Raw genomic sequence first — 13,639 nt, forward strand, 5'->3', positions numbered from 1 at the left:
CAAGCACCCTACCATAAAGCAGGCTTGAGAGCTCAAAGACACAATGTACGCCCACATATATCGGCAGCCTGACCACACCTGGTGACACTGCTAACAAACTGCTAGCTTGGTTAGCAAGGTGCATCCATAATTTGTGTTTACTGTGGTATTAATTGGGATGCCAATTTTGGCTAGCAACAAACAGGCTAAAAACAAACTACTCGGCAAAAAAAATGAACAGCAGACTCCATTACACTGTCGTTTAGTACAACCAAATAATTAAAAAGAAATTTTAGGCAACCAAGGTATTACAATTAGCTTTCATAAACTGACAAACTAAGACAAAAACAGGGACAACACCCAAAAACAAGTTGTCAGTTCTTAAAATGTACATAGTGCGATGAATACGCATTGCTATGACCCTATGCTGATTGACAGGTCGCCATAATAGCGACTTTTCAATCATAAGGTAGCCACGCCCTAAAACATACCCTGCTTTATCATCTATCTTCAGAAGGCAGTTTGAACAACAGAAATGCTTTGTCAAAATTGAATAACGCTCAAAAATGTTTGGGCTGTAAGTCTGGGTTTGGATAGGATGGTGTCTGGGTGCAGACCCAGAGGATGGAGAGGGATTGCAGGTTAATAAGGAGGACACCGTTTGGTCATTTTGCTAACAAGGGGGACGGCTCCCCCTCTCGCCCCCCTCTAAAATCGCCAACTGTATTTTTTACTCTAAATGGGACCATACTTTACAAAATGACCATCATAATATATTGAATAGGGCTTAAAATTAGTGAAGGAGGTAACAAATCGAGTGAGAAATAGTCATTTTTTTCATAGACTTCTATCCAATCACATTATTATTATTGCCACTAGTGAAGTTGCCCCCTGCTGGCCATTAGGAAGAAAGCAGGATTAAGGCACTTAGGTATTGGCTTCTCCTTCAGACCCGCAGGCTATGTCCACTTCTCTTATACAGTCTGTGGGTCCATGAAAGCCTTCAGTATCTTGGGAAACCCCGCTGTTCATGGCCATCAATGTAGCCTCTTATCTGCTATTCTGAAACCGAACTATGATAGAGAATGGCTGGATTCCTCAGGGCGGGCGACTCCCTTTTTAGTGAAACTGATGAAAAATTCATCTTGCCAGGTTCTGCTTTATCTTGAGCTCCCTGCAAAGCTTCATTAAATCGGCTGTAAAACCTCTACCGCGATTTGGTTCAGAGCTGAGAAGCTACTGGAGCTGGCCTCTGCTGTGCATTTACATTTACATTAACTCACTCACACATTTGCATTAACATTTGCAATACTGTAAATACATTTTGCTGAGAGAGCAGTTTCAAAGAGAGGATCAGTGGAGACAAAAGATAGTGTCAACATGACAAACAACAGGTTAGTTTAGAGAGTTAAAGGCCACCTCATCCTGACAAATACATTTAATGTCCCTTTAACATGACAGGAACCAGCAGAGGGTGGGGAGGAGAGAGTTAACGTGGGTGGAAACTAGCAGCAAGTGAGCTTTTCGTTCATGGAGAGGGATTAGACGCCTCTCACTAGAAATGGAAGCTGGATTGAATCCAGCCCTCTCTCCTTGCTGCTTTTCTCTCTTTCACCTCTCATCTTTTTCTCCTCTCTTATCCCTCTGTCTTTGATCTTTCTCTGTCCTTTCTTTCTCCCTCCTCTCCTTTACATCCCTCCATCCTCCGCTGCTGCTTTTGTTCTTCATGCTTCCAGCAGTGACAAGTTCATTCATTCATTTTCTCAAACATCGGAGTTCTGGTCGTCTGAACATCTCTCAAAAGGCAGAACAAACCGTCCTCAGTTGAGTTAAACCTGTTGATTTTTTCAGTTTCTTTGGTCGTGTCAGAGCATTTAGTCATTCTCACAGAGGGATGTCATATGCTGTAAAGCCCTGTGAGGCAAATTGTGATTTGTGAAATTGGGCTTTATAAATAAAATTGAACTGATTGACTATCACACACACACACACACACACACACACACACACACACACACACACACACACACACACTCTGATTATAGCAGCCTTCTCGTTCCCTTTTCAACTGAGTGTGTCTACTCTAGTCGCTCTGGGTTTGCAACAGTGTCTCCTGTCAATTTGGTCATTTGCATTGATGAACATGTTGTGGAGAAAACATACTGCTGCCGAGATTACGCTTTGGTTGCTACTATTCATTATGAATGAATGATAATTCAACTAATGAGTAATGAATAGTTAAATATTGAAGATTTAAAGAAAACCAGAGTCCACAGCCAAAGTCACGTGCTTTGTACGCCATCCACTACAGCCTGATCCCCATGACGTCTCACTGTGGTATATGAAGACTGCAGTAGCATAATCAAGTTTGCAGTTACCATCCAAAGTGTAATCTAATTTAGCTAGACATAAATTAAAACCAATTTATCAATCAGAAAATGAATCTGCAACAATGTTGAAAGTTAAGTGTTTCAAGTAGGGGAACACAGAAATCTGGAAAAGGCAAAAAACATCACAATTTAAAAATAAATCCTCTTCCTACAGCTCTCCCCTTTCTGTCGTAAGCCCTCCCACCAGATGATGACGGCCATAGCTACACACTAAATACAATAACCCACTGTAACCCCACAGTCCTTCCGCCTAAATCCCTGCCACTGTGGACTGCTTCCCTGGAAGAAAAGCAGGCCTTTGGTCAGTGGCTACATAGTGGCTTGAATATGGCCAGCGATAACCCTCAGCGCCAGGTGTCACAGCGGGCTGGTGGCAGTGGCAGCGCTGTTTCCAGCCTGTGTAAAGGCAGCAACAGAAAGTTTGCCGATTTGGCAAGGGAGAGGGGTTTTGCACTGGCTGGATTTGGGTTGCTGTAGCCACCGACTGGGGTCTGTCTCAAGAGCTGCTGCCTGCTTTCCTCCAAGGTGGTCTGTAGTGTAGGGAGTAAGGCAGAAGACAAACTTTGATTACGTTAGCTGCATAAACATGAACACAAAGCTGCAGCCGTTAGCCTTTGACTCCGGTTAGCAGAGGGGTAAGCAATTCGCCATATTGTGTTTTATTTTATGTACTGTCAGACACTCTTTTTGATAAGTCCATTTCCTTTTTCAGGTTGCTGTGCAGTGTAGGCAGTTGTTGACAATGCTGGAATAGCAACTTTCTTTGCAGAATTCTCCGCCATTTAATCGGGCTTTCAACAAAGGGACATGCACGCACATCTGCATTTGTAGAACAGCCTGTAGGAACGACCTCTATATGAAATGACCTCTGATATGCCAAAGTCTCATGTCACAGACTAGATTTTCTAAAGCCTGAAAACAGAGCCAAGAACAGGTGCAATAGTCTAGCTTTCTCTCAGTCTGTTTAAAATGTGCTCAAAGTTTGGGATTTTTGCCCAATGATGCCAAAATAAAACTATCCACAAATTCCAGCTTCACCTATGTGAGGAATGCTGCTTTTTTTTCTCTCCTATGAAGAAAATAAATACTTTTGGGTAGCTTTTTCCTGACATTCTGGTGATACAATAATTAGCAGTTACAATATGCATTTAATTCAGAGGAGACAGGGTTCAGGCTGAGAGGGTCTTTTTAAAATGGCACCAGAATGCATTTTCAGCCGTTTATAGATGCTGGGCTATGTTTCCAAAAAGTGCCAAACAGTAATTTGCTATCGATCTGTCTCTCTGTGCTTCAATTCTCCTCTTTTAGAGCTGATATCTTCCACAAAACGTCTGCCTTTCAGTGAGGTCAGCACCAATCTGAAGCAGCATTTCTCATATTTTGACATATTGCTGCTATGTTTGGGCCTGAAGGCTTACCGTGCAGTTGTAGAGATCTTGTTTACCATCGTTACAGTTTGTATCCTGTGGGAACAAAGGGAATTTAAAAACACCTTCACTACAAGGTCAGGGGCTTCTTTGAAACGCACACAAAGGGCCACTGCAACAAGAAAAGGCGATAGCTGGGCTCGGCTCGCTGTACTGTATTTTTCTCTAAAAGCTTGGATCGTTTTACACTTTACCCCTAAACACACAATAGTGACTGACAACAGCCATCCTGGGGAGGAGGAACTGACCTAAAGGCTGGAAAGCTGCGATGGCAGGTTGACCTATAAGCTTGATTTGTGTTTTCTGAACTCGGTGGGAAATTCTGGCAGCAACATCACAACTCTCAGCTGTTTGCTTACTGTAACAACTGTCTCTGCCCTCAAGCAAGGCACCTGAGCCACACCTGCTCTAGCTCTATAACAACTAGTACACTCCTGAGGTTGTACCAGGCAGGTCAGGTGTGGAGCTACTAAAGTGTGAGGAAGACTGAGAAATAAAACGCCCTCTCAGTCCAATAATCCTGCATTAATAAATGTTTAAATAAAGGCAATTAGACAAAACCGCTTTAAAAGATAAGCTCCTCTCTTCCTAAACAGCCATAATAACTAGGTGAAGTATAAGCCTGGAGCAGCCCCCTGTTAATACAAATCTCATGCTTTGAATAATAGGCAGGGATCATAAGTCTGCTCTGCGATGAATTAAAACAATTATTGTCAACAGTTTATCTGTAGGATATATTCTTCCTTCAGACAAAAAAAGGGAACACTGCATTGCAGAAGGAGAAAATAAAGCCCCTGTGTCTTTTGCATCTTATTTTTGGAAACCGATTGCCTCTGAGAAGACTTGCTGTCTCTGTCATCATTATATGATGAGTCACAGGCAGTGCTGCGCCAGGTGTCGATGTGAAAAAAGAACAGAGACGCACAGTATTTGAAAGGACATAGATTTGTTTGGGTTGTTTTGAATCTCCATGATTTCCATTTTTTAAAGTAGACTGAATGTAACTGAATTGCTATTTCAAATGTATTGAAACAACAGAAGCGCTGTAATTTCAGATGCAACCCTTTATGAACAACTATAGTTCAGTGATTCCCCTGTCATTACATCTATCTGACGACCAACTGACCGACGAGCTATTACTGATTTCATTAAGGAAGTATTTATAATATATATTGGGAGGAGACAAGTCCCCGACGATATTCAAATATGCTCATAGTAACCCGCCACCCCCCAATATATTGATTAAAAAAGATATATAACATACCTCAAAAAATTGCTATCCTACAAAAAGCAACAACTCACTGCTGTCTGAAATAATCATGAGCAATGTAATCATAATCATAATAAACTGAACAAATTGACTACTGCTTCTAGTATGCCCTAGGTACGTTCAGTTTAAACACTGTGCTGTCTCTCTATTTCATTACTTTCAAATGTAATAAAAAGTGGAAAACTAGAATGTAAAATGAGTGTTAACTTATCAGTCACCTACGCTGTGTTGCATGTGTATTTATGGAGACAGTGGTATCTTTAATTTACTGCATATTCGTACAGTATGCTGCATAGCTGTACTTGTTTATGGTGATTAATAAAATAGGAAATGAGTTCTCAAGTTTTGATTGTTTCTTTCTTTTTTAAAGACCCCTGACCCAGATTTAGTCCCCCCATTGTTTCCATGGCTGTAGCTTTGGATTTCATTCATTTATTTTTTTCAATAAATGTATTTGTATATTAAGAAATAAAATTTACATTCAAGGTTAATATAATGTTCCTTAATCATAGTTCAAGTATTGTGTTTCTGAATGCTGTGTTATTTCTGGGAAAGAAGAAAAAAAAGTTTGGACTGTTTATCGTTCGAAGGCTGCTTATTATTTGCTCAGCTGTGGCATGCAATGTTGATGACAAAATGCACTTCCAGGAACCGAACAATGTCTGACAAAAAACCAAGTCAAAAATATATAAGTTCTTTGAAAAAGACAAACACCATCAGCCTGGCAGCAGAAGCAATGCAAATACATCAGGCGCTGCCTCTGGACCACCAAAGAAACACAGGTGGACAGGATCTGACCCAGTTTGGCTGACCAAGAAAAAGTACAGTTGCTAGCTGGCTATTATTTAACTGAGATGTTTACCAGGTACCCCATCCATCGGTACTGCACCGCAACCCAAATGTGTTCATTATCGTTATTCAAAGGTTATTGACAAGAAACTCCTAATTTTACCGCTCTCATAGTGATTTCTTACAAGTCCAAACATGCGAGTCTGAGGGACTTTCTATAGATTTAAACTTACAATGTTACTGCTGTTCATACTTTTAAAGGCAACTGTAATTTAATCTATTGTTATTCAGTGCTATTTGGGGCTAGTTGATCTTCCAAATTTCTAAGTTTCATGACTATCTGAAACAGATAACAGGAAATATGTTAAGGACTTTTACATCCACAATCCCAGATTCATTATGAGTTCTTCTGAGATCCAGAAGTCACCAGCCTATCAATCACATCAGCAGGATCCTAACATGATGTCATGCCAGAAATAAATAAAATAAGAGTTCCTCGTCCTGTCAGACTTCCCCGGTCTAAACCCAGAGGGGAGAGATGGGGATGAAGGGACACTGCAGTGTCAGAATTTGGCTCTGGATTTCCTGACACCATCTTGTCAGAGATGACAACTTGCTGCTTCAGCTTGACAGCAATAATTTCTCACATTAACTTCATTCTGCACTTTTCTGCCTCTGGCTGAAGAAAGTTTTCATACCAAGCTTGTGATATAAGAGCTAAAAATTACCCTAACTTGACTGGTAAAATAAAGTCAGAAACTTTGAGAAAAATAACACTTACTGAGGTGTAAGTGTAACTGAGGTGTAAAGTGTTTCTTACATTTTCATCTGCAAGACTGACTGATTTCAGTGACGCGCTAATGTAGCGCTTCTCAGCAGGGGGTGGGGAGCTGGCAACAGCCCCCCTAGGGGGCATTTACAGAATTTCGGGGGGTGCTGGAAGCAATATTTTTATAAAGGCAGCATTGGTGTTCCTTAGGAACGATTGTGTGTGTCTGCTTTTGATGCCTGTTTAGTCGAACCTGCACATTTTCACAATGTCATTGTTAGACTTACTTGTCACCCATCACCTGAATTTTTTATTTTTCCTTTGATGCACCCAATTACTGCTTTCTGATTGGCTGCTGTTTGTGATCAATAACGAGCCTAATTAGAGTGAAAGTCAAATTGCTAATAGCTGCATTTTTTTAACACTCATAAATATAATTTCTATTCACATGGCTTTTTTGCTCCCCGGAAAATTAATGATAATGTTATTACAACTGTGTCCATTTCAATCAAATCAGTTATTTAGCATTCAATGACATGCTTTTTGGTGACATAAAACAGAATAATAATCAACATGGGGCATCGGTGGCTTAGTGGTAGAGCAAGCGCCCCATGTACAAGGCTGTTGTTGCAGCGGCCCGGGTTCATCTCCAGCCATGTCTCTCCCTCTCTCTCTCCCCCCTTCACACTTCACTATCCTGTCAATTACAGGCAAAAAATATCTTTAAAAAAAAAAAAAAGAATAATAATCAACATTACTAATCTTGGAAGACAATTCTTGGATAATAGATAGGAGGGCGCTGGCCCAACAAAGGTTGAGAACCACTGCACTAGTGGTTAGAATCCTAAAAACTGCACACAACATCATACAACAAAAGCTATGTCAATAAAGAAATCTGAAATCTGATATTTGTTAAACACTGTTTGAATAGATACTAAATGTATCAACATAACTATGGTTGCTTTAAGAAAAAACCCAGATCTTTTCAAGTTGTGTTTGTTTTCTCTGTGTCGTTGCAGAACTTATTGTCAAATTGGCGAAGGACAAGTTTGGAGCCATTCAGACGGAATACCAAAAGGTAATGTGTGTGTGTGTGTGTGTGTGTGTGTGTGTGTGTGTGTGTGTGTGTGTGTGTGTGTATTAAACTGACTGGTTTGCTTTCTTTACTCTAGTGCATTATGTTTCTCTAATTGAATGCAACAACTTACAATATAAATTCCAGAAGAAATGTACGTCTGAGATACTCTGTAGACCCTGACTGCTCAGGTGTTAATAGCTTTTACAAGCCAAGGCCAGGCCATCTTTTTACTGGCACCACAGAAAAAAAAAAACGGTAATTGCTTCTGGCACAACCTGTGAATTTAGAGAGGGATACATCATTTGAGTTTTTATGAGGAACAACTCTGATAATCAAAGACTTTTTTTTAGCTTTTTGACAGTCCCTGAGATCAAAAAGTTCGCTTTGTACCTTCCTTTCAATTACGGGAGACTTTGCTATCTGTGTGCAGCGTTACAATATGCAGCTATGTGGATATGCATGCCAGTTCTGACTCCTTTGATTTCTCTTTTTTTGTTGTTCTATTTCATCCACATGTATTTTTGTTTTGTGGCTTTGCTCTTTCTTTGACGCTGCGTTGCCTTCTGCATGCCCTCTTCATCTGAACTGCTCTGATCTGATCTGGCCTCCCTCAGCCAGAGAACATAGTGCTGACCCTTCAGGTAAAGTCTGCACACTGGACTTACAGTGCAACCCATCCCCTGTCTCATCATGCTCCACTGTCCCGAGTCGCCAGGGCTGCACAATTCAAGCAAAGACGTACAAATCGTTCCACTTTAGTTGACATGTTACTACTGGTTTTTTTTTGTTTGTTTTTTTTAAATTTCAACATCTGTATCAATCAAAAGTTTGTGATTAATTGTGCAGCCCTATGACTCTCACCCTGCCATCCCATCCACCTTACAAACCCCAATTAGCTTTTCCTTAACTGTAAAGTCCTGATTCAGATCTTCGGCGTCATGGAGGAGCAACAATGCTGACTGAAAAGGAAGCGCTTCAGTGCTCTAGAATGAAATTCAGAGTATTAGTAACAATCTTTACACCAGTGTGACGGCCTCGATTTTCCTGTGTTATGCTCACTGTGAAAAAATATCCTTTGTTTTCCTACTCAGCTGCTCAGGACATGTAGCCTGTGGCATGTATCACAAACCTGTACATTCCTGTCAAAGCCATATCAAACCAAAGGAATAGAATAACAATATGAGTTTGGCAAATTTTACTTAAAAGACTAAACCTTTTCTACTTAATTTGTATTAGCATGAATCAATCTGATTATTATACCTGATACTACTTAATGGATGGAAGAGCCTTATAGTAAAGCAGTGAAGATGAATAAATGCAACCCCATCGGCAGAAAAAAGTTGGCATTGTACATTTCTGCAAACCACAGATATGTTACATTTTTAGGCTATTATGTAGCCAATATGTTGAAACTTGCTATGGTTATATTTAGGCACTAAAACCTCTTGGTTATGGTAGGGAAAATATCCTGTTTCAGCTTAAAATACCAGATATTGGGGGGACAATCCCAGCAGGAAATGCAGCAGTGTGTAAAAAAACAACTGCTTTTCGTTGCACTATCACTGGGGGAAAAATAGCAATGGTTCACTAAAAAACACCAATGTTTGGTGACTAAAAAGATGTTGGAAATACAGCAATGACTTGCTAAATTACAACAACTTCTGTTGTTTGTTTGCTTGTCTTAAACAGTGGTCTGCTGCTTAGCAGGTGTCTTGCCTCTGAGACACTCCATCCAACATCCCCTCCGCCTCTAGACGATAAAATCAGCTCATATACTATGTCACTATAGAAATGCTGATATGATACGCATAAAACATACAAATGTAAAGTATTCGTGGTTTGCAGAAAGACACAATGCCAACATTTTCCTCTGGTAGCTGAGCTGGTAAATGTATACCAGTGAATAAACATAAGTGTTCAGACAGAATAGCTTTGAAAGGGCTGGCCAGCTGTCGACTTTGCTTCTCAGCAGCATTTGCTCTGATATCCACCCAAACTACAGCGAGGATGACACACACACACACACACACACACACACACACACACACACACTTGATCTTTTGTGTGCTGATGTTGGCAGAACTAGGTTTTACTACTATAAATCTCCACACACTGACCTGGACCACTGACACACAGTAAGCAGCACTGCCACGGCTTCATAAAAACATCCATGCTCCAAAGAGCTTCAAACACATCACTCGAGAAAACATCAAAACCTCTCTGTGTTTGCTCACGCATTACTAATGAGAAGGAGATTATCATCTTTCTCTTCCCTCCTAAAATGTGTGATTTATAATAATAATAATAATAATAATAAAAAACACACTGAACCAACCAATGTTTACAGATGGCACAATCTGCTTTGCTTCACTGAGGAAATAAATTACTTTATTTTTGCATAAGGTGGTCCAAGGACAATGAGGCACGATAGGGGGTGCAGCGTTTTTTCAGCTGAGATGGTTGCGTCTGGTTGCTATGATACAGAATATCCATGAAAATAAAATAGCACAAGGTAGAGTACATACTCTAGATGAATGGAAGGCTGAAGAACATAGGTAGAGAGGATGGACCTGCCAGTCTGTGTGGGTTCAGTTATAATTCCTCCTCCATTGATGTTATATTGTTCAGAGATGTGACGGTTGGTCTTTGCGATAGGCTATTTGTCCCGCCCCTCCTCCATTGTAATTGGACAGCTGGGTAAAAAGTGACATTGACGAGCAGCTAGAGCGTTTTAGATATGTAGCGGATATGTTGAAACTTGCTATGGTTAACTTGTAATTATACTTAGGCACAAAAATCACTTGGTCATGGTAAGGAAAAGATCATGTTTTGGCTTAAATTACCAGATATTGGAGGAACAATCCCGGCAGGAAACACAGCAGTGTCCTGGTAAAAAACAACCGCTTTTTGTGGCACTATAATTGGACTGTAATCAAATAATCAAACTGTAATTAGACGACTGGGTAAAACATGACAGTGACGAGCAGCCGCAGCGTTTTACCCGAAGCGGAACTAAGTGAGCACAAAAAAAGGCAAATGTGCAGCACTCAGCACAGAATAGTTGCTCAGCGCCTCACTGCTGGCATTTGTAGAATAGTGTAAGTACGTAGTGCTCCCATGAAATTAGTAAAAGTAAAAACGTGAACATACCGGTGGTGGCAGTTGCTTGCCTTCCCCTGCCATTGGCTTGTCGACTGTGTAGTATTGCAATATTGTGGTTATCGCGTCAGCCTGATTGAAAACAGACAAACTTTTTCTTTCAGAGTACCAAATACGACGGACTCTGTCTTAGTATAATGTTAAGGAACAGCCGAAAAGTGACATGTTAATCAGTGTAATTCAAGTATCAGTCCAATTGCTCAGCCGGAATATCAAAGTGAATGAGTTGTAAGTTTTTGGAATTAGCATTGCCCTTCACTATCTCCTGTTAAGCTCCACCAAATAAATGCAAAGCAGATCAACCACGCCTTAAAATTTCAACAAGAAGTGCACCAGATAACCTTCCTGATTGTGGACTCTTCTCTTGTTGTAGGACTGCTAATCAGTAAAACATCCTAATGTATCTTGGTTTGAGTCAAAGCCTCCACATGGAGGATTTGAATACCTCAGCTGTGATCAAAGGCTTGCAAATGTTTCTGAGGCAGCAGAATAACATGTTTCTTGCATGTTTCTCTTGTGGTTGCACAGTGGTATCCATTCCAATTTATTATCAGCCAACAAGATCTGAGGCACAATAAAAAACACACAGAGGCATGACGTTAATTCATTCACAGTGGCTTGTATAACTAAGGCATTTAGTTTACAGTCAGTGAGCAGTTTTGGATAACAGCATCTTGCTCGAGGACACTTCAGCAGGCCTTGTGGCTGCTGCTTTGATTTAAATCTGATTAAAGTTACCAAATTGCCTCGTCTTCACCACTCTGACATGATGCCACCTCATCATCCAGTTTGTTCTTAATGGAAGGTCACCTTTTCTTTTGGGCACTGGCCAAGACAAAGCTGTACTCCAAAAATAGTTGGAGCTGCAGGCCCTTGAAGAGTGGCGGTGGAAAAAAATAAAACATTTTGACCTTTTTTTTGGTGAAGATTCACCCAATAACAAGCAGAGCCCAGAAGCAGAATGACAATGCAAGCGTTCAGATTTGCAAAATGTCCTCAACAACTGAGCTGACATTGGTGCTTTTAGCCGACAGACCAGACATACACTCACACATGCCCAGTGTCTCTCTTTTTTCCCGTTCTTTGCCTCTCTACATCTTCAAAACTCTGGTTCTCTCTATTTCTCTCAGTTTCCACTGACCCTGAAATCATCCATGGTTTGATTCCTTAAGGCCAGAAAGCATGTGACTGACAGTCTTTCTCTCCCTACATCTTGTAAACTATGTTTTTGACACAGCCAGGGGCCTCCCTCATCCAAACACTAGCTTTTGGAGGTTGGATTATGCTCACCGCCCGAGACTTCCAAGTTTGCACAGAGACTTCCGAATGAACCAGAGAGAAATACTCCTCTCTGACAACTTCAGAAGCCATTTCTTTTCACCCTGCGTGTTAAAAAGCAAAAAGCAGCAGGTCCCTGGAGAAAGCAGGGTCATTGACTTATGAAGGCGATTAAGATTAGTGTGAATCAGCCGGGAGAGCAGTTCGTCCATTCAGGAGCAGTGATAGCAGCCCTGCTTTGATCCTTTCATAAGGAGAAGCTATTGAACATCATTGTGACAAGTTACATGCGGTGTGGGAATTACCAATCCCCTATTCAATTTTGCCAATTTACAAAGCCTGTGCTGAGTGTGGTTTAGATAGTGGCAGATTAAGTGGGAGCACTGTGGTACATGACAAGGGGAGGTTGAAGCTCCACTGAGAACCTGCCAACAGCAGCAATTTAACTCTCTCAATATATCAGGAGGAATTTGTAAGAAATCAAGTTGAGTCACCTTGAATATTTCTAATATTCAATCAAAGCTGAGGATTATTGGGGCTTTGTGATGAGGGATGTGCAGATTTCATAGTTGACTATTCGGAGACAGAACACAATCCTAATTCAAACAGAACAAACTAAATACAAAGTTTATATTTGAGTATATGACAGTCAGCACTCCTCCACTCACTCCTGTGTTAACAGGCTCAATCCATGCATTTTAATCTTACTGGTCCTCACCACAATTTACTCGCTCTCCGACCTCCCTACACTCCTACTAACTGTTTAACCTACACAACAACTGCCTTCTAAGCTTAACAATCTAACAACTCAAATCACAAGTGCATGTGAACTTGAATGACAATGTTTTACAGGTGAAAACCACAAGAATGAATCTTGACAACTAGTTTGTCCAGTCAAGTTGAGAACAGTCACACTGCAACTATTTGGCTTCTTACACCCATCCCTGCAATGCTTTACTATGGATCCCGCTGCGAGCTGTGATTGACTGCTAATCATCAAAGGGTTGAAGGACAGAGGAGGTTAGGGTTAGGGCAAAGAGATCATGGACAGGGCTAGTGCTAGCCGATCGTGGATGCTCTCTGAGATTGAAGTGGTAAATTTGTAAGAAAAAAAACTCAGTGCCAGAAGGTCAGGTGATGTAGTATACAGAGCAGCAAAGTCCATGTAAAGGTGGAAGACAAGGTTGATGAATGGGTCAAGCACAAGACTTTCACACAACAGAGAGGAGTTTGATTCCTATGTTACTTAACATTGGCTAATTACTTTTACATTTATCTGATTTATGATTTTTGTTTTTGCTGAATGCACACTGTGTACATTAACTTCAGCAGAATAGAACTGTTTGTAAGCAGATGAAAATGGATGGATGGATGTGCATTACCATCTATGGTGTGTGTAATGATGGTAAGGCACACCTCTGTGCTAGTATCATCTGCCAATTTTGTTTCAAAGGCCCAAAAGTAACATGCACTCAATTGTTCGTGTGTATATGTGTACAA

At 40.7% G+C, this 13,639-nt stretch overlaps 1 protein-coding gene across 3 annotated transcripts in view; it reads left to right on the plus strand.

Annotated features, from left to right (window-relative positions):
- Positions 1–13,639, plus strand: part of prom1a (prominin 1a) — a 112,433-nt gene that overhangs the window by 33,931 nt on the left and 64,863 nt on the right. For 2 of the 3 annotated variants that reach the window (XM_050042855.1, XM_050042856.1), the window contains exon 2: positions 7,644–7,702. In XM_050042855.1, the coding sequence (XP_049898812.1) occupies positions 7,644–7,702 (59 nt within the window). Of the gene's footprint in view, positions 1–7,643; positions 7,703–8,316; positions 8,344–13,639 lie in introns of all 3 variants that reach the window. The other variant, XM_050042854.1, reaches the window with a different exon arrangement.

The sequence above is a fragment of the Epinephelus moara genome, chromosome 4, assembly GCF_006386435.1.
Source record: "Epinephelus moara isolate mb chromosome 4, YSFRI_EMoa_1.0, whole genome shotgun sequence".
NCBI classification, from domain to species: Eukaryota; Metazoa; Chordata; class Actinopteri; order Perciformes; family Serranidae; genus Epinephelus; species Epinephelus moara.